This window comes from Acanthisitta chloris, unplaced genomic scaffold (genome assembly GCF_000695815.1).
Source record: "Acanthisitta chloris isolate BGI_N310 unplaced genomic scaffold, ASM69581v1 scaffold270, whole genome shotgun sequence".
Taxonomy (NCBI): Eukaryota; Metazoa; Chordata; class Aves; order Passeriformes; family Acanthisittidae; genus Acanthisitta; species Acanthisitta chloris.
This window is the reverse complement of record NW_008649724.1, coordinates 73,223-94,592: the sequence shown is the minus strand read 5'-3', so window position 1 is coordinate 94,592 and position 21,370 is coordinate 73,223. Positions and strand designations below refer to the sequence as shown.

Genomic DNA, 21,370 nt, shown 5'->3' with positions numbered 1-21,370 from the left:
AAAGGGATTTGGGAGTGCTAGTTGATAACAGCACAATATGAGCCAAAGGTATGCCCAGGTGGCCAAGGAGGCCAATGGCATCTTGGCCTGTATCAAGAATAGTGTGTCCAGCTGGACTAGGGAAGTGATCATCCCTCTGTACTTGGCTCTGATGAGGCCACACCTCGAGTGCTGTGTTCAGTTTTGGGCCCCACAATTTAAAAAGGACATTGAGGCGCTGGAGTGAGTCCAGCAAAGGGCAACGTGGCTTGTAAAAGGTCTAGAAAACACGGTCGTGTGAGGAAGAACTGAGGAATTGGCTTTGTTTAGCCTTGAGAAGAGGTGGCTCAGGGGTGACCTCATCACCCTCTCCACCTACCTGAAAGGGCGTTGTAGAGAGGCAGGGGATGGTCTCTTCTGCCATGCCTGCAGTGAGAAGACTAGCAGGAACAGTCATGAGCTGAGAAAGGGCAGATTCAGATTAGATGTTAGAAAAAACAAATTTTCGCAGGTGGTCAGGCTTTGGAATAGGTTGCCCAGGGAGGTGGCAGAGTCACCATCCTTGGTGGCATTTAAGAGGTGTCTGGATCTGGCACTGGGTAATATGGTTTAGGGGTTATAGTGGTAGTGCAAAGTTGATGGTTGAACTTGATGATCTTAAAGATCTCTTCCAACCTTGATGATTCTAAGTTTTCCTTCTTTTTCTGCTCGTGTTACTCCTTATTCAATATGTCTAGGATACTCCATTCTTAAGAGCTTAATTCCTTTAAAGTCAGCGTAAAACTTCTCATTTTATTAGGGACAGTGTTACCTTCAGGTGTTCGCTGAATCAGCGTAAAACTTCTCATTTTATTAGGGACAGTGTTACCTTCCGGTGTTCGCTGAACTTTTTTTTTTTTGGTTGGTTGGTTTTCCCCTGACAAAATTCAAATAAGTTAATCAAAGAAATGTTCTGTGAAAGTACAATATGAAGATTGGAGGAGTGACTAAGCATTGTGGGATTGGAGAACTGTATTTGCCTATGGTTCTTGCAGCAAATTCTTTTCCCCTGGAAGCTGGGAAAAGATAGACTGTGTCTTTTCAGCCTTTTTTTTTTTTTGGTTGGTTGGTTTTCCCCTGACAAAATTCAAATAAGTTAATCAAAGAAATGTTCTGTGAAAGTACAATATGAAGATTGGAGGAGTGACTAAGCATTGTGGGATTGGAGAACTGTATTTGCCTATGGTTCTTGCAGCAAATTCTTTTCCCCTGGAAGCTGGGAAAAGATAGACTGTGTCTTTTCAGCCTTTTTTTGAACTTGCAGCAAATTCTTTTCCCCTGGAAGTTGGGAAAAGGTAGACTGTGTCTTTTCAGCCTTTTTTGAACTTAAAAGTTTTTAACTTTAACTTGGTCTTATTGCATTACATCTTTGAACTGTTGCACTACAGATTGTCTCGTGTTAACGTATTCTAATTCTGGTGTTATTTCTTAATGTGTTTTAATTCTCGTGGGTTTTCCTACTGCTTTATGGGGAAAGAAAGAGAGGGAAGAGTGGCAAGCAGTGGTGTGTTCCACAGCTTTCTCCGCAGTATGAGTGTAGTTCATTTGCAGTTCTTGGGAAAGGCTGGAGTTTGGAACAGTTGCATGTCCATAATGAATCAGTATAAGCATGACTCAATGGAAAACAATCAGCATTGGCTGAGGTAGCCTAGGATGTTAGTCTTGCAAATTGAGAATCTGGGAAGCTGATTTCATATAGCCTTGCAAAACTCCTATCAAAAATTACTAGCCCGGATGAAGGATTTACTTGCTTTTCTCTTTTCTGTTTTGACAGTAATGATGATACAATGCATGAAATTTCACTGGTATATTCAGGTATAAAATAATTTACTTCAGTTGAGCCAGATCTTTGCAATCCAATCCAAGCTGTATTGATAATAATACAAGTGATACTTTATAAAGGTGTGATCGATCACACAATAGTATGACAAGGAGATAAGCAGTGAGGATTTAGACAGGAAATGGAATTTCTGCTTGAGTAAACTAGAAAGCAAAATGTTCTTTGGCTTTCTATCAAACCTGATTTCATTGATCATCAGATTTTAATTTCATCTAAAGCTTACATACATGCACACATGCATCTCCTTTCCCCTCCCTCCCATCCTGTTTTGTGTATCTGGGTTTTTTCTAGTACAAATCCCCACATGGCAACACCTGCTGGGAGAGGCTGGCATGGGAACACAAGTAAATTCCTTAAGGCCATTGCTTGTTAGTGCCTGTTCTTGATTCAAGTTGTGCCAGTAAAGAGAGAAGTGTTTCACACCTTTTCCTGTAAGTCTCTTCTGTGTCTTGTCAGAGGGTGCTCACCTTCACTGAGGGGAGTACAATGGAAGATTTGTTTCTGTTGTGTTCGGGTTTTTGGTGTTTTGATTTTGTGTGTGTGTGTGTGTGTGTGTGTGTGTGTGTGTTTTGTTTTGGGGTTTTTGTTTGTTTGAGGTTTTGTTAGGGTTTTTTTGTTTTTTACTCTCATGCCAATGCTTTAACCATGAAACCTCCATTAACTGATCACATGCAGTGAAAGGACAGTAGCATGAGCTTTGGGTATACAGTAAAAAAGGAGGTTTTGTGACAGATCTTTTAAACTTTGGCCATGGTGTGGTCTGCTTTCTGCTTGGCCAGCTCTGCACAGGAAGCTGATATAATTTACCAGCAGCTACCACGGGATGTCCTGAAATTAGATGCCTTCCGTGTACAAATAAGCATTGCAGTCTTCCTATTCCCTTTCATAGGAATATGGATTGGAGGCCAAAAGAACACACATGTGATACGACCTCTTTGCATAATGTGGACTGTTACAGTTCAGCCTTTTTTCTTTTTTTCCTCTCTGCATGGTCACTAACTTTTAGCTAGCCAGAACACATCGAGATGTATCTTCCATGTAAAGGCTGGAGTGTTGAAGGCTTTCCTATGTCTCTAAACAGGTTGTTCTGTAGTCAATTATGTATTTAACCACTTCCTGTATAGTATATTAGGAGGTGGTGTAGGTCAGGAGTTAATGTAGCAGTTCTGCAATGCCAGTCTTTACACTTTAATCTGCACTAGCCAGCAAGGTGGAATTGATATAAACAGTCTCATTTTATAGCAAAGTCCTGACAAATGAGTCTAGATAACAGTAGTATTTTTCTAGAACGTGAAAAAAGGGATTAATCTTTGTGGCTTATGGAATTATATTCCTTTGTTTAGCCCTGTCTTTGCTAACAATAATGTAAATGTAGAAAATATCTTATATTTTCAGAGGATTCTATATAAATTTGCATGTCATTATGGAGAGCAGGGAAGTTGTAGATAATGAATATGTTATAACGAAGTTACATTTTAAGAGGAAGTAGCAATCTACCTAAAATTCTTCATTTAAATTTCAGTTTCATCCACTCAGTGTAACACAACACTGGAGAATTTTACTATCTAAAACAGTTAAAATCAAAGCTTCTGAACTTCTTATTCATCATTAGCTCTTTGTCTAGGGAAAAAAAAATCAGTAGTATAAGAAGAAAGAATAAAACTGGTTGTCTGATATCATCACCAGCTTACTTAACTATCTGATCTTTTTAGTTATAATTTGCTTGGGTTTTATGTATTTGAAAAGATGTGAGAAAACTTGCACAGAATGTTTCCAGTGGCCTTCCTACGTGTTTACCATGTCCTAATCTTGCGTACTGCTGTTAGTATGGGCATATTCATCTTTTACACTCAAGTGCTTGATCCAGTTTTAGATGTGAAAAGAATTTGCTGAAAATAGTGGAGTGAAGGAAATGTCCTGAATTTTCATCTCCTTGGAGGCAGATCTCCCTGGGTGGCTGCAGTCTCTAGTTGCTGTTTCTCTATGAGCTGGATGTAAGTCAGCTCCAGCCTGGCCATGGAGTAACCAATGGCTCAGAGCTGTGCCCAACTGAAGAGCAGCATCTTTCTGCTGAAGAATTTGGGCAGCAAACAGCTTGTGAATTGAAGCTGCATACCAGTTAGGCAACCCTGAACCCAAGCATACTGACAGGAGAATTGCCCATCCAGTCATGGCCTGGGGCTGTCTTGGTGACAAAAGGAGCAGCATATATGCCTTCCCCCAACAAGGAATTAAATTGTCCAGTGATTGCTGATTACAAGTTAAAAAGTCATTTAACCGCAGAATTAAGGAATAAACATAGGACAAGAATGAGTAGACTTTGTTATAAATCTGCCCCTCTTAAAAGTCTGTACTAAATCAAATTCAGCCAAAGCTAAATTTGTGCTTTTTACTGGTACAGTTGATTTGACAGAAATGAGGGCAGCAAGTCTCTTTAGTTGGGCTCCTAATGCACAGCACCTAGCTCCATATTTTTGTCATCAGAGTGTCGTCACATTCAGTTCCTCTTGGTTTAAATTACTTTATGTTGCTTTTTCTTAAGCATCTAAGTAAGTAATCCATTGACTACATGATTTGTTTTCTTAAGCATCTAAGTAAGTAATCCGTTGACTACACGATTTGTTCCACATCTGAAATATTTTGTCTTAATCAGCCACTGGAAAGAAATCAATGCTGCTCTGTGAGAACAGACTGTTGGTGAAGAGTGAGTGATGCCTCAGCTGTGGAACACTTCTTTACATGTGTCTTGAGGGCAGCACTAGTCACACTCTGAAGATTAGGCAGAGTTGGGGCTGTAGTTGCTATAGTAATTAGAAATATGTGTAGTTTTAGTTGCTGCTTTTGTAGGTTTGACATGGTCTTTTCCATAATTTGCTTTCTGTTGTTGACTGGTTGGTTTCACTTCTTGCTTATAAGAATAACTGGGAAAATATCTTCAAAGTAAGAAAACAAAGTTTTTGAAAAACGATAAAAATTGGCTGGGGTCTGGATTGCAGGAGGATGTGAAATAACTGAAAAAGCTTTAAACTTTTGTTCTGAAATTGACTCAAGTTCACAGGGTCCTTTTAATCTTTCAGACAAATCTCTCAAACAGAAGCAGCAGACAAATGTGAGCCCGCAGCACTTTAATTTTTATCAGATCAGTTGAATGCTGCTTCAGTACAGGATGTAATCAAGTATTACAGCTATACTCTTCCCAGGAACTCCTTATTTTCTTTTTTCGCTTCATCTTTAATCTGAAGTTCAATAGCTTTTTTTTTAATCACAATTCTGATTTTGAGCTGTACAGCACCCACATGGTATCTCCCTCTCATGCTGAGTATATGTTTTTGTGTCAATGCTGTAATCCCTAGGTCTCTACAGATATTTAGCATTGTTACATACCATCTACCTTTTAATGCCTTTGAGAGTGGGGGTTTTTTACATAAAAGGTGATAGCTACTTGTATAGTAGTGCCAGAATGAATTTTAAGTTATTTGGTGATTGTGGCATGATTCAAAGACACCGAGAAATTATTTCAGACTTAATTTATGATATATAAGGATATTTAACCACTCAGACTATTTTGCTGGGCACCAAGATACCCTGGATGTCTCAAAATCAAGTAGAAAAGTCTGTCTATAAGAAATACAGTCAGAAGACAGTTCAGGGACATTGTGTAGCCTTTGCAGCATAGGACATCAGACTGGATGACAAAAATAGTCCTTTCTTGCCTTATGACCTACATAAGGTGTTACGTTTTAAGAACGCTTTTGTTTTTCCCCTGAGAGAGGGACCACAAAGATCATGCTGAGCTGAGTAACAGTGGGAGATTGCAATCTGGTTAGTGCTGCTGTTCTGTGTTCTGCTTTCAGGGGCTGGAAAGTCCTTGACGTGCACCAGTCCTACCTCCAGTTTCACTGTGGTTTCTACAGCTGATGAAGGATTGTCCTGAACTTTTCTGATTTGATGCTAGAACATGCGTTGTTACTCATAATGAATATAGTGCTTTAGACTGAGTAACAGTGGGAGATTGCAATCTGGTTAGTGCTGCTGTTCTGTGTTCTGCTTTCAGGGGCTGGAAAGTCCTTGACGTGCACCAGTCCTACCTCCAGTTTCACTGTGGTTTCTACAGCTGATGAAGGATTGTCCTGAACTTTTCTGATTTGATGCTAGAACATGCGTTGTTACTCATAATGAATATAGTGCTTTAGATGGGAGCTTTTTAAGGCTTGTTTAGTGAGGGCTAAAATGAAAATAATTTTTTTAAAGCCACCTTTTTGAAAAGTTAATTGTAGCAGTGGTGGTGACAAGTAGCACCAAATGTAATCGTTTTTCTTTTCAGATGACATCGTGAAAGTTACACAGGATTTTTCTCACTGCTGATAAGTGACAGAAATAGCACAGCAGTGATTATTCTGTATCTCTCTATTGTTTCAGTCCGGGAGAGATGACAATTCGGAAACAGGAGGGAAGCAGGACTACCCCATGTCTTGTATTTTAGAAACTGCCACTTGTAAAATGCACAGTAGTACAGTATTATGCAGTTAAGTAGCAGGCAGCGAGTCGTGAGAGGGTTTCTGCACACCTGCTCCTCCTGGAACCACATTTTCATAGTTGGGATTTTTTCTTTTGCATTCAGCAGTAAATAAGGCAGGGAGGGCATGCATTGTATGTATGCAAAGTGTTTCAGCTGTGATGGAATGGGTTCAAGAGAGGGGTTAACTGGAGTGAAGGAAGCTAGCAAGACTCAGTAATGTGGTGAAATCGAGGCAATCCCTTGTTATCAGCATTTTATCAACAATGTAACCTTAAATATTCAATTCATCACTTCTTCATCACTTTAATGTTTATCATGATCCTTTAATACCTTGGTTGATTAGATCTATAAGCTGCTGTAATACAAAGAACCTTGCCCAAGGCAAGTTAGAAGAAAAATTAGAGGAGGAGGGGGGAAAAGCCCAACATTGATAAAAGGGTTAATTAAGTGAATTGCAAGGGAAGGTAATATTTGCTTTTTTACAAGAGGGGTAATTTTATGTTTAGCACAATTTGAAAATGGTGTGTAACCCATAACTGACTTGGAATATTACTCATGAGGGCAGAAAATAAAGTTCTAAATAACATATGTAAAGCAAATAACTTACCGATACAGTATGTTAGTAATTTTAGGTATGTTTTTGAAGTATTGCTTGATATCAATTTTAAAAAGTTATTAAAAAATGTATGGTGATTAGAAACTATGGCAGGGGAAAAAGGTTTTGTGGTCTTCCAGAGCTGACTGTACTAAGGCACAGTTTGTTGTAGTTCTAGTCATGCAAAACCTTAGGTGGGAATTTAACATAAATGTACACTTAAGGGAGGTATTTACTGGACTGGGTAACATGCATTGATGTAGCATATTGAGCTAACAATACCTATGAATATTGAATTCATTCACTTTAAAATCTCTGCCTGAAGAGTCATTGTAATCAGGCCAAAATGTTTTAAAACAATCATAACGTTTAAAAACAACTGAAGTGTTTTCAAATTGGGCAAAACAAGGCAATGTTTTCAGTTAATACACATTTCCCGTTTGCTTCTTAATGGGTAACAATGTTTATTGTGAATTCAAGGTACTGATTGAAATTTAGGGAGAGCAGTGTGGATAAATGGCCAGAATGTAAAACCGAGATTGATGATTTAGGAAACAGAAGATGCTTTTCTTTAGCTTTTTTGGTCACTACTTCTGCCATTTGTATGTCAAGTTTAATTACCAAGTAAACTGTTGGCTCTTTTTTGTGGTGGTCTAGTGCAGTTAGTTTTCCATTTGTATTTCATGAGAAAATGCATACACATTTCTCCTGTGTAAGTTTGATTGTACTTAGCTGACAGAAAATACTCAACTGGAATCATTACTTGTTCCATTTAAACAAAAAAAAATATCAAGCAAACTTTCCCATATTGTATTTATTTACAGATCTGCAATTATGTTGGACCTGCAAAAGTCATCGTCCAGTTAGTAACTAATGGGAAATATGTCCACTTACATGCTCACAGCTTGGTGGGTAAATTTTGTGAAGATGGAGTGTGCACAGTTAATGCAGGACCTAAAGATATGGTTGTAGGGTAAGTCTGTCAACTCATTTGTGGACCTGAGCTATGGGGGAGAGGATCAACACTGTAAGAAGCAATGCAGAAATACTACTAAGGCAGCTACGTGAAGTACTAGTTTTCACACTCTGATTGGTGTTTTGTTTTTATCTTAAATAGAAAAATTAATGGGGTTTCTGTTTACCTTTGTAAAATTTGTCCTGCGCAAGCTAAATAGGTTTAAGTAAACAATTTTCACTTAGAATTTGTAGAGTGTGCATCTCTTGGTGTGCAGTCCAAATTTGTATTGTAAATCCAGTCTTTAACACATAAGTAGTTTTGATCAAAGAAGGGACTAAAATTACCAAGAAAACCCTTTTGGTACCATTTTGATCGATTTTATACTGTTGCTGTAATCTGCCAATAGGAATATAATGAGGAGAAAAGCATTAAGAAAGTAGGATTAGTAAATTTGAAATTAATGCACGGCACGTATAAACATGAAAAAACTAAATGAGTCAAACTCTTAAAGTTTAAAGCAGTAAGATTGTAGTGAAATTGTAGTTGGTCTGTTCTTGTTTAATTTAAAAGAATAATTGTTTATATCAGTAAATGCAGCTGAGACTCCTGACTCTGTTTTCAGGCTTAGATCAGGTTTCATGCTGGCTGTGAGTTTTAGTTCTGTGATCTCAAGAATGTCTTTGTTGGTGAAGAAGATGAAGTTTAAAAAGCTGAGAAGGTTGGGAGAAAGATTCTTTTAAACTGTAACTTTTGATGTCCAAGCCCAGTGCACTGACTTTACTAAGCACAACAATTTAAATAGCTTTATTTCAAATGCTCCTTTTCATCTTGAAAAGTTTGGCTCATTTTCTAACCTGTCTTGTTTTTCATCAGATGTTTAGAAACAGCTTTCGTATCCTCACTTGACCCACATGAAAATTGAGTTATTGTCTTGTTTTTTTTACTTCCAGATCTAATTGATTTTTAAATGTGCCAGGTTGATTTTTACAAAAGCAAATCTTATATTCGGAAGTTTTTGTTCAAATAGATACCTGAAGTGTCTTGCTGGATGACCAGAGCCTTGCTTAAAACATTTCTTTGGAAAATATTGTGCTGTTCTTAGCTTGCTCTCCAAACCATTTTGAACAGATGAAGCTTATTCTGAGCAGCTGCTCTGCTTAACAGACACAGAGAACGACATATTAATATAATTACCAAGACAGAGCAAACAAAGTGTGACAACCAGATTTCCCAGTGTTTTGTAAGTTGCTTTCACAGTGTAAATCTCAAACGTGACAGATTGCTCACTTATGCCATGGGAGAATCCTGTGCACCCATATGATTGCTACCATGTAATGGTGCAAATTTTACATGTTTTGTAAACTTGGCTGAATTTTTCTTGATGGAAAATTTGCCCTTAAGAAGTAATAGTGCCTAAGTCAGTCTTATAGAGTCCTTCTGCTGACTTCAGTTGTGCAGCTGTCTCTAGTAAGAGGAACACTGCCTGCTGCAGGTTTGGCATAAAGCATTAAGAAAATACCTCGATCAAAATTCCGCAGGTTTGCAAATCTTGGCATCCTTCACGTCACAAAGAAGAAAGTGTTTGAGACTCTGGAAACACGCATGATAGATGCTTGCAAGAAGGGATACAACCCAGGACTCCTGGTGCATCCTGAGCTGGGCTACCTGCAGGCAGAAGGATGTGGAGACAGACAGCTCACTGGTATGTTGAAATGATGGCTTGGTTTTGATTGGTCTTTTACTAAAAACAGGTTGAGCTTCTGAAAACACAAATTTTTAGCCAGAACAAGGCCTTGGGTAGGAAAACAGCCTATGTGGCTATGTGCTTTAAGAGGTGGTGTGTTGTTGCTGTGTTTTGGGGAACATGAAAGAAAGTCTTTGCTGTCAAGACACACATGAGAATGCAGCAACTTCCTCTCATAGCTGCCTGTACCCACCTCTGCACCTATATTCCTTTGCTTTTATGCTGTTTAATAAACTGTTAAATAGAGTCATTTTGCATTACTGCAGCAAACCATGAAATCCTTAAGTAACTTAGGGACCTCCTTTTGAGTACACTGTTTCATTCAGCTGCATTTCACCCATATCCCTGTAAAACCTGTGGTCTGTGTTGGTTTCAGGTACTGTATAGAGGGATCAGCCTTCTTTCTATGGCACTTAATGCCAGGAACTCAGATGTGGTGCCCTTTGTCCTTTTTGCAACCTTTATAAATTGAGAGCAGCAAATAGTAATTTTCTGGCTGTCCCTTAATGATATCCCTTATCTTATATAAGATCTGATGCACAAACTACAGAACGAATGCAGTAAAATTTTGAATAGCTGCTCCTCTCTGCTTAAAAAGAGAGAGCCTGCTGGATACTAAATGTAAAAGAAAACATTTCCTCACTATTGATGTCTTTGGATAGTTATGTTTGTTCTCTCCGTTTCATTACGAGCCCCCTACCCCTTGTGTTAATTCCTCTGCCTCCTTACCCGTTCCAGAGCGAGAGAGGGAGATTATTCACCAGGCAGCAGTACAGCAGACTAAAGAGATGGATCTCAGCGTGGTGAGGCTAATGTTCACAGCCTTTCTCCCTGACAGCAATGGCAGTTTCACACGGAAACTTGATCCTGTTATATCAGATGCAATATATGACAGCAGTAAGTATATTTGGCTTTAATTGCTTTTTTTTTAACAAAGGGCAAGCTTTTGTACATACAAAAATGTTGGGGAGATATTGCTATGCGTAGACTGCTCTAGCCCAGCTGCTTGCCTGGTATGTAATCCATAACAATTAAGTAGCCCATAGATAATTAGCCCCATGTCTGTCCAAGTACCTCTGATATCATTCTGGTTTTTAATAGATGGTGATGTAAGCCATAGAAGAAGATTTTATTTTGCTGTTAACATGTTTAATCCTGCCACTTTTATTATGAGGATTTTGTGAATTCTTATTATATTCACAAGAGGGACCTGAATTTTGTGGTTGCTTTCTGTGGCAAAGCCTTGTCACACAAGATATGATGAAAAAATTACTTTTCTTCAATCTTTGTTGAGAATTTGACACCCTTCAGTTTTGCTGACCATCTGCCGGTCCTTGTTTTGAGAGACTAACACAACCAGTGTTTTCAATCCATTTCCTTTAGATAATCAGTACTTCTTATACTTCTGTTACATCCCTCTATTTGTCTTTTTTCTAAGTGAATCTTTTCACTTCATGTTTTCCCTTGTGCTTTTCGATCATACTGACTCCTCTTACCTGAACCCTTTCTGCTGCCTGACTTCCTCCCTGAGGCTGTGGATTGCCATGCTCCTCATAGTCATTCTGTAATGACACAGAAAAAGTACCTTTTTTTCCTTTGTGCAAGAGTCATTATCAAGGACAAAGTCTAGATGGAAAGGTTTTAACTGCAACTATTCTACTATAGTCTATTCCTTGCTATTGAGAAATATAGTGGCATCAAAAATTCTGACTTAAGCTAAGGAGACAAATAAAGGGGAAATTTTGTATGCATGCTTCTGCTGTTGTAAGTTGCTACACAGGTGTCAGTAACTTTTCTGGTCTCCCAAGGTGAATTCTTGGTGGTTATTTTCAGGAGATTTTTCTTGGGTTTGAGGTTGTTTTTTTTAAATAATCCTCTTTGGGGTTTGAGGTTGTTTTTTTTAAATAATTCTCTTCATTGGCACTATTCAAGCCTATTTTGCAGAACAGACATATCTTGTGGTAGCATAATTGTCTATCTCAGCTGCTTTTACTCATCAGATAACAGTTCTGCCTTGAGGACCAGTAGTTGTCTGTTGTTGCCTCTCTTGGAGGTGAGCTTGTTTTATCACTGTTCAGTATGCTGACCAAAAGCTGACAATGCTTTCAAGTAAGCCAGGGTGTGAAGCAAAGCACTATATACAGGGAACTGCTCTCAAGAGCATCACACTGTCAGAAAGCAGGAAAAAAAAGTGTTATCTTGTCATAAAATTAGTACTAGTACATGATGCTGGATGCAGTCCACTGGTGTGCTACTTTGCTAGTGGAGTAGTAGTGCTGGAATTGCCAGGGACTTATTTTTTAGTTCACAGTTCAGTCAAAGCTTAGAGGATACAAGATTATGCCTTTCAGATGAAAACCTATTGATTTATTCATGTTTAAAAAAACATGGGCAAATTTAGGTAGGTTGTATTGGAAGTTTGTCATTCCATTGCATTTCTGTGTGTTGTGGTTGGGTTTTTTTTTTCTTTAAAAAATGTAAAACTGTTATGAAGGTAACCATTTTTTTTAATCTTCCCTTTAAATAGAAGCTCCAAATGCCTCCAACTTAAAAATTGTAAGAATGGACAGAACAGCAGGGTGTGTGACAGGTGGGGAAGAGATTTACCTTCTCTGTGACAAGGTTCAAAAAGGTAAGAGTCCTGAGTATTGTAGGGCACACCAGGGTGTTCATCTGGAGTGCAAATGTAGCCTGCTGTGCTGCCACTCTGATAGTGCAGCAGGATTTGTAAGCACTGATTTTCTGGAAGTCAGGCCAGCAGTCCAGAAATGTAATAAACCAAAATAGTCAGTTGCAAAGCAAATTCAGCTCGTGTTGCTTCCACAGAGACCATGTGATCATCTTTATTCTCAAATTTCTGTCCGTGCCTGTGTTCTGGATTTATTTTGGTGGTGGTGGGTCCTGGGTGATGTTTGAGTACATTAACTAACACCTGCTCTCAATTATTCTAAAGTCTCTGATTTATTATAAAGAGTATGAGCATTCTCTGTTAACCACAGATGGGAACTGAGTGTATTCAGCACTGCTGCTAGAAACTTCATTTTTATGGCAATGCTAATGCTAGAGATTACTCAGTGTAAACAGATACTTTTCAGGGGTTAATTTTCAATCTCTGCTCATGGCTATGAATGTGTCAAAATTTGGCAGTGTGGAGTTGGATGCTTTGTTTTTGTATAGGAAGATAATGGTTAATGTTGTTACTTGTATTTGGGCTAAACTAGAAATAAAAAAATGGGAGTGAGGAAAATCCTTTGCATTTTTGGGCTGTAGGTAGTACTTGAGACTCTCTGGTATAGACTGCATGGTGGAGTGGGTGCTCTGTTCTCATCTGTTTGGAATTAGTCACTGCACATATTGTTAAAATCACACTGACATTTCCTGTTAGTGCAGGCTGTCCTTTTCCATCTCTCTTTCTTGTAAATGCCCTTTTATCACTTAGGAAAGAGAGAGCACTTTGGGAACTTTTAGGGACTTTAAATAAACTGTTTTCCCTCAGTAATGTATCTACCCTTTGCCAGGAGAAGGACTGAGATGAAACATAACTCTTGTGCCCAAAATAAATAAATAAATGCCAGGCTCAGTGGAAGCCCTGAGGTGTGGGGTTTCCCCTAGCCAAACTGGGGTTTCCCCTGACCTCACTGCTTTCAGAAACCTCCTGCCTGAAGGAACTTGAGCATGCAGGACAGCAGGACTGGAAGTGGTGGTTCACAGCCCAGAGACTAGCAGGTGGTGTGTCAGAGGAAGCAGTCTGTCTGCTCCAGAAGCCTGTCCTGCATCAGTCACCCTAAGAGAGAATAGGCTTTTTTTCTAGTTGATTTTTTTTTTCCCACCAGGAGTGCTGGGGAAGGAATTTGTTAGTGCAATTCATCTCCTAAAAATATAAATAAATCAATACAAAAAGAATGCAAGGAAATTTGTTTAGAGGAGCAGAAGCCAGATGAGATGTTTGTGTCCTGTACTGTGCTTGGAAGCTGAAGGATCACTGCTGGTGCTGCTCCCTCACACCCTCAGCGTCTCTCTTGAGCTGCAGCTCCAAAGTGGCACTTTGCCAGCAGCAAGCAGAACTTGAACTGTGGCACTTCAAGTTTTGCTACAGTTTTTTGAACCGAAACTGTTGGAGGAGAGAGGGTGGTTTCTACATTACACGCTTCAAGTTCTCCCCTCCTTACAAGTTTGTTCCAAATAAAGCTCCTCTGGAATGTTTTACAGCCCTAGAATAGGAAGAGGTAGTGAACCTTAGTTCTCTTTTTACAACTCAGTAAACAGCAACTTCAGTGAAGTCATTAGAATTAGGCTGACCTAAAATTGTGTAAAGAATGGGTTATTTCTGCTGTTTTCAAAAAATGGTAATAGATGTATTGTGTAATGTTGTCATCCAGCCAAAGAGTAACCATGTTGACTTTTATCTGAAATAAACTTAGCCAAAGGTTAATCAAATGCACAAACATCCCAAAGGTTAAACAAATGCATAAACATCCCAAAAAGTGTTTCTTTTAATCCTTTGCAGACGATATTCAAATACGTTTCTATGAAGAGGATGAGAATGGTGGTATGTGGGAAGGCTTTGGAGATTTTTCTCCTACAGATGTACATAGACAGGTAAGTAAATAGAGCACTTGTCACTTGTTAATGTTTTCCTTATCTCTGTAAAATAGGATTATATTATACTTTGGGAATTATGTGAAAGCATCTGTATCCCATACTGACCTCTTCTTTGGTTGGTTCCAAGCAATAATACATACTTAACAGTTCTTTAAAGATATACATTAGGCAGGTTAAGAATACAGTGTGAGGAAATTGGGAGATAGCCCCATTGCTTTAACATGCACCAGTGTAAATTGGAATAGCTCTGATAGCTCCTGTGAACACACTGAGAAAGCACAGAATAGGTGTTAGGTGATGAGGGGACAAACAGTGTGGTACTAACACACGAGATGTGGTGATACTTTGCATGGCAGCAGCTCTGTCTTTCCCAAAGGGTTTTAGGACTCAACTGCTGAAGTGAAACTGAAAACTAAAATGGAAGTTTATTGTTGTAACAGCCCTTTGCTACGACGTTTTGCCTCCCAAGCCATGAACCAACTCCTGCAAAACAGGACAAATATAAAAGCGAAGCTCTCCAAACCCATGCTCTGTGAAAGATATGCTTATCATTGTTTCCTTCACAGTTTGCTATTGTGTTCAAAACACCCAAGTACAGAGATGTCAATATCACAAAACCTGCATCTGTATTCGTACAACTGCGTAGGAAATCGGATCTGGAGACAAGTGAACCAAAGCCTTTCCTCTACTATCCAGAAATCAAAGGTAAGTCATTCAACCTGTTCTGTGTATTGGAATCAGAAACTATAGGGTGCCTACTCCTCTACTATCCAGAAATCAAAGGTAAATCATTCAACCTGTTCTGTGTATTGGAAACAGAAACTATAGGGTGCCTAGGAATGTTTTTAACAAGATAAGACTTGTTGGATGAGGAATTAGTTTTAGTTGTTAATTTTAGAAAATATTGTATTTGCCTCTTTGTTTTGTGCAGGGCCAATATGAAGTGTGGTAGCTTTGTAGTGGGTTTGTAGGTGCTTTCTTGGACTGGTAGGCATTAAATTCTGTATTTTCTGAGCGAAGCTTGCTCCCTGCAAGCTCCCTATATGCACACATGCCTGTCCATACGGTAGATGGCACTCTCTGCCTCTGAGTTTCTGCAAAATAATATCTGAGAAGATTTTACTGTCAGTACTTGCAGATGAAACCTTAAACCAAAGACTGGTTGGTGTCTGGTGGAAAAGGTATGTTTTTACCATCCTAAATGTCACAGATGTTTTTGAATTTTCCAATTGTCTGTACCTGTTAATTAAGCCCAAGACATTTTTTTGTCCTGGTTCAGTCTCCTGTGTTAAAATTTTAGTTGCTTACCAGAAGTAAAATAGTTGTCATGGGACCTTCTTCTTAAGTTGTAAATGAAAAGGAGTTTAACCAGCAGATCTGTGCCATTTAAAGCCTGCGTTGGAAATGTTTGATGTGAATGGCAGCAGCAATCATGGCTTTAAATACCAACGGTGTTAATGATATGGAAATGCCTTGAGGCCCAAGGGGTAGTTGTTGTTTCATTGTATCAAGACTATCTTTCTGCTTAACAGTTTATCTGCCTGCAGGTTACAGTATGAAGTTCTAATCTTGAACGTTTTCTGTGCATAATTTGGAACCATGGTGAAATCAATTCCCTGGCAAAATCTCTAAAATACATGTGTCAGTGTAAGGGACTCAGGACAGCTGTAGAGGGAGGGGTGGTGCTTGATGCCCAAGTGAGTCTACTTTAAGCCTGTTACAGTAAAATATCAGAGAGTATGTATTCACAAAAGCTTCCAAGTTTCCAGATAATTTAGTCTTGGTAATGATTTCAGAGACCTCTTGCAGAAGTATTCTGAAAAGTGAAGTGTACAACTGTAGAGCAAAGTTGCCAGATTTGAAACAAATCTCTTTTATGTGTCTCTTAATGAAGTAAAATTAATTTAGCATTCTTATGTGCATTTTCAGATCCCCTATACAACCTAGTCATGAAATTGCCACTTAGGAACTGTTTTTTTCCCCTTGTGGCAATTGTTCACACAAGCTTACACACATCTATGTGAATTTTTTTTGTTTGCTTCTCTGACTAGATTGCTCTCTAGAGTTTTCTGTCCTCATCAGTGTGAGTATGCCCAATGCATGCATACATACTTACAGATCATGTATGCCTTGAAATAATGGATGTGTATTTTTCAATATACTGTTTCGTGTATTCAGCTGTCTTATTTGCTGCCCTGACTGATGTGCCTGTGCATGAAATTATTTTTGTCATATGGCTGTTGAAAACTACTAGATGGTTTAATAAACAAATGATATTTTCTTTCCTCAACAGTTCTAGTGGATTTCAACCCATGTAATGTTTGTATCCCTACTTTTGTAGTTCTTGTCATGACATTTTCATTTTCTCCAGTCATCAGAGTAGTCCTTCTAAATCTTTGTGTTTTGCTTTCCGAGGGGCTATGTCTTTTTTTGTACTTGTACTATAAAATATTTAGGCTTTTTTTTTCTGCTGTAGCTCAGCATGGTTTGACAGTATTATGTCCTGCCTGAAAATAAGCTGTCTTTGTTCTAGTGGCTTTTATGATATTTTAAGTTCATTTCAAGCAAGCATGGATTTCAGCACTTGCTATCCCTTAAGAAAACCCTTAAACGGAAGTTCAAAGGGCACTGCAGGTACTCTGCACTGTTGAAACTCAAAGTGCCTTATGATTTGCTGACCCTCTGATAAGGATCCACTTCTGAAGTAGATTTGGTTAGTAGAAGAGCCTGTGCTTGTATTCCCCAAAGGCAAATTTTCTGAACAAGTCTGTGGTTTGGGGCATTTGTGCTGATTTGTGACTTGGCTTACACATAGAAGAATTTTAAGCCTTCCAGGGCTTACGTACACAAGACACTTCTGAAGGAACCTCTGAGCCCCTTAAGGCATCTCTGCACTTGTCCCACCCCAGTCTGACCACAAGGCACCTGACGTGACTGTAGAGACCATGCAGGCCCAAGTGATGCTGCTGGTCTGACTGGGAACTTGACACTAGCTTGTTTCTCAGAGGAATTCTCACTTCTCCATTACACAAAAAGTTGTTGTTATTTGGAGCTGACTCTTCTACCATACTCTACATTTTCCTTTGTAAACCAGTAAATTGTAGTAATGCTTTCTGTGTGCACATCCTATGCACCAGTATGGCCACCAGTAGGACTGAGTCCCTATCCTGTCTGTTCCTTCTGTCCCAGATAAAGAAGAAGTGCAAAGGAAACGACAGAAGCTCATGCCAAACTTCTCTGATGGCTATGGTGGAGGCAGTGGTGCTGGAGGTGGTGGCATGTATGGAGGGGGAGGTGGTGGTGCTGGCTCTGGTAAGGCAGCAGTTTTGGGTGAAGAGGGAAAGGGGATCTACCTTGAGAGCAGGACAGATGTCTAATCTGAATTTTAAGATGTGATAAGGATTTTGTCTCCTCCTAGGTAGATAAGACCTGACTCTGTTGTCTTTATACTAGTGCTTCTCAATTCAATCAGGCATCTCCTTGTTTTCTAAACACTTCATCGTGTCCTTTGCCTTTCTACTTTAGTAATTTTGTTGCTTCCTAGGGCCTTGAAGGCACTGAAATTCATGAGACAGCTCAGTTAAGTACCATACTGGGTGACTAAAATTAAACATGTTCTGAATTATTTCTGGGACCACAAGTGCAATTTGACAAAGTAACCCTGCTAGTGAAAAGAACTGTTAAAATCCTGGGGGTTCTATTTAGTAGATTTTCTACTGTGCTCTTATCTGTTGAAGCCACAGTGTATCTGATGTACAGAATCATAAGAGCATTGCTTTGGTTCTTGCAGCAGAGCATTATAAACTTGTAGATCAGCAAATGCTGTCTGAACCACAACCCTGTTTTTAAAGCAGGGAACAGAGCAGAAATTTTCAAATGGTTACGTGTTGCTAGCAGCACATCTGTAGCATAACACCAGAGTACAAATCTGGGGTAATCACACAGATACAAAAGCATAGAGGCAGCTTGTGGTGTTGGTGTCTCAGTTGAGTTTTAGATGAAGCATTTAGTGATACTACATTTGTGTGGTCTCACAGATGTTGGGATAGAGTGTGTCATTAGCCAACCACCTAGAGTTTCTTTAGATTTTTGAAGGGATGGGAGAGAGCTAACCTTCAGCCTGGAAAATTTATTATAATCAGATGGAATAAAGCAGAAGGTATGCAGAAAACAAAAATTCATTTCTTCAGATTCAGAGTTTTTTCAGTTGATGTTTTCATTGCTTTAGGATGTAATTCTATTGATTCTTAATCATTTTTCCTCTCTTTAGGGTTCAGTTATCCTTCATACGGGTACTCGGCTTTCGGAGGGATGCATTTCCACCCTGGCACGACTAAGTCCAATGCTGGAATGAAACATGGTAACAGTAAAGACATACTGTTCTTGCTGCATTTTCTCCTACAGTATCAGCCAAAGTGTCATGGGGGTCTAGCTAAACATGCTGGGGAGGGCTAATTTTTTCCTCTAGAATCAGTCTCTCTTCTCAAACCTCTGTCAGCAGAGGGGTTTGTGAAGATTATACTGCCCTGCTTCTCTATTTTTTATTCTCTCCAAGTCTTACCTTTACAGCTATATATGTGTTCCTTTTTACTGCTAACTCCTGAGAAGTAGTCACCCAAACCTCTCCATGTGCTTCAGTGTATGTTTCCAGCAACAGCTCTTTTGCTTGCTTGAATGTACTGATTACAGGTGACCCAAGGACTAGACCTGAGAAAATGTAACTTCCTTTGTTGCCACAGTCTGGTACTACACAGTAGCCCAGAGAAATAACATAAAAATCAGTGGAAAAGATTAACTTAATAATAAGGACACTCTTGGCTTCCTAAAATAGGAAGGTAATTTCAGATCTACATATTGAATGTTTCAGTTATTTCCAAAGTCTGAGGGAGGAATTTGCTGTTAGGAAAACAAAAACGAATCTGAATAATTCTGCTAAATTTCCTGGGAGGACTTCAGACTTAGATTGTTGTATCATAGAAAGAGAAGTAAATCTGTTGTAATATAGAAAAGTTTATTTTTTAAGCAGAGGCTGCCAAAAACATGACATCACTTTAGAACAGGTTACATCACTATGTCTTTCCATGGATTATGATTAATGAGAACACCTATGTTGAAGTAAATTTTTGTATTGATTCTTCAGGGTTTGGTTTTGTCTAGTTGAGCTTTATCACTTGCATAAAAAAGCAACAGTATTGACACTAGTGATACTAATTTTTGTTAGAAGGACTATCAAACAGCACAGCTGAACAAGACGGGAAGAGCTCTGATAAACAAAGTGACAAATGGGACATGAACCATGATGTGGAGGTGGAAACCGTGGAGAGGACTGAGTGCAGAACATCTGCTGATAATGAGAAGGAGGAGGATGCTGCTTCTTGTAAAACTGAAGTCAATGAGGCAGATTGCAGGTGGCAGGGTAAGTGAACATGGAAATGTGTTTAGTGTAGATCAAACTGCAGTATGGGCAAAGCTGATGTTAAAGGCCTGGAAACTCCATAAACATCTGCTTGCTGTTTCAGAACATGATAATGCCTCCTGAAGGAAATGGAGGATTCCATTCCCCCTCATCTGAGGTCCCTCCTGATGCATAGTTCTGTAGATAGTCTTCCACCTTTGTACTGCCACTGGGTACTTGAGCTTCTGCTTGTCATGCAAGAAGAGACAGCTTAGCCAGCTGGGGGTGTTTAATGCTGCCTTTTAATGAACCTCTATAAGGCAAGCTGCAAGCTGTGAAGGGACATGGAGTACAATTCAGCAGCTGACTTTGCTTTTGATACTTGATAGACTTTAATGGATGAGTAGATGGATGTTTGTGTGATTGTTGCAGTGCTGTTCACACCACGGTTAAATTGCGAGCAAAGCAGCTGTCTCTCACAGGTTTGAATTCAAAATGTAAAGGTAACTGTTCCCATGTAACAAATGCACAGTAAAATAATTCTGTTGGGTGACAAAGTGACATGCATCAAGCAAAAGGAGAGGAAGGCAAGAGTAGTCAGTAGAAATGGTTTTAGCAGCAGAGTTGTAAAATATACAGCGACTACGAATCAGCCTTTCCCAGACAGCAAGATGTCCTTTTCCTGGATTGCTTTTTAAAATAGTTGATGGATGCTTTTTTAAAGGATTTGAATAATCATGCTTATCATAAAATTTTAAAAACAGCAGTTGTATGAAGGAGACATAGTAGTGGTAGGAATTGAACAGGAAGCAATTTTTTGTTCTTGGCTTTTACCAAGTGAGCATAATATAGACAACTTCTGTTTTTCCTTAGGTCAGGGAGAGAGCACATTATCTTGTGTGTATCAGCCCTAACAGCACTAGAAGCTGTGGCTTGAGAAACCAAAGTGGCATAGTAGATGGAGTGTCGTTGCAAAAACCTCCAAGGTGTAGCTTCATGTGATCTGAGAACAGATTGCACTCTTGAGAAAAGCTGAAGGAACTTGCTGCTTGCAGTCTTGGTTGTGATGAATCCTGTGACTGGTTCAGAGATCAAAATCTTTTGCTCATAGGTGAAGAAATAATAATGTCCATTTAGCAGTCGCAAAGGCCTGAATTGTTTACCTGTTTTCTGAGTAATGAATGTTGTAGGCAGGAAGTTGACCATTTCTTTTTTGTAATGGCATGAGAGGAAGCAATTTCAAGCTCCAGATTATATGAAGGATTGGTGTAAAAGAACAGGCTCCATAAAATAGCTACTGCAGGTTAGATCATTTGGGTATTAGACTAAAAGGTGCTATCTTGTATTTTGAAGGATATTTTTTCTGTGTGTTTTTACCAGGGAGTTTCAGCATCTGCTTCCTTGGTCTTTGGAAATGTCTATAATGACAAAAGACTGAATTGCTTCTCACCCTTTACTCTGAATATGTATTCTGAACATAACATCCATTTAATGCTTTTATTTAATGTTAAGAGGTAAATAACAAATATAAATGTATCTGCCTGGGCATATAGTAGAGCAACCACAGTGATGTATTGGCTAGAACAATAAATTTCATGGATAGCTGAATAAGTCTTTGCCTTCCAGAAATAATCTGCTCGTGTTTGTCAGGGATACACTTCTGACCCAGTCTAAATGCCTGGTTTTCTGTAACTGCAGA

General features: G+C 39.0%; 1 protein-coding gene across 1 annotated transcript in view; it reads left to right on the top strand.

The window, feature by feature from the left end:
- The window catches only part of NFKB1 (nuclear factor of kappa light polypeptide gene enhancer in B-cells 1), a 47,671-nt gene that overhangs the window by 12,553 nt on the left and 13,748 nt on the right, over positions 1-21,370 (top strand). Inside the window, exons 5-13 of the mRNA XM_009080627.1 lie at positions 7,797-7,945; positions 9,469-9,632; positions 10,413-10,571; positions 12,202-12,306; positions 14,182-14,273; positions 14,843-14,981; positions 17,466-17,588; positions 18,547-18,636; positions 19,501-19,692. Coding sequence (XP_009078875.1) covers positions 7,797-7,945; positions 9,469-9,632; positions 10,413-10,571; positions 12,202-12,306; positions 14,182-14,273; positions 14,843-14,981; positions 17,466-17,588; positions 18,547-18,636; positions 19,501-19,692 — 1,213 coding nt within the window. The remainder of the gene's footprint in view (positions 1-7,796; positions 7,946-9,468; positions 9,633-10,412; positions 10,572-12,201; positions 12,307-14,181; positions 14,274-14,842; positions 14,982-17,465; positions 17,589-18,546; positions 18,637-19,500; positions 19,693-21,370) is intronic.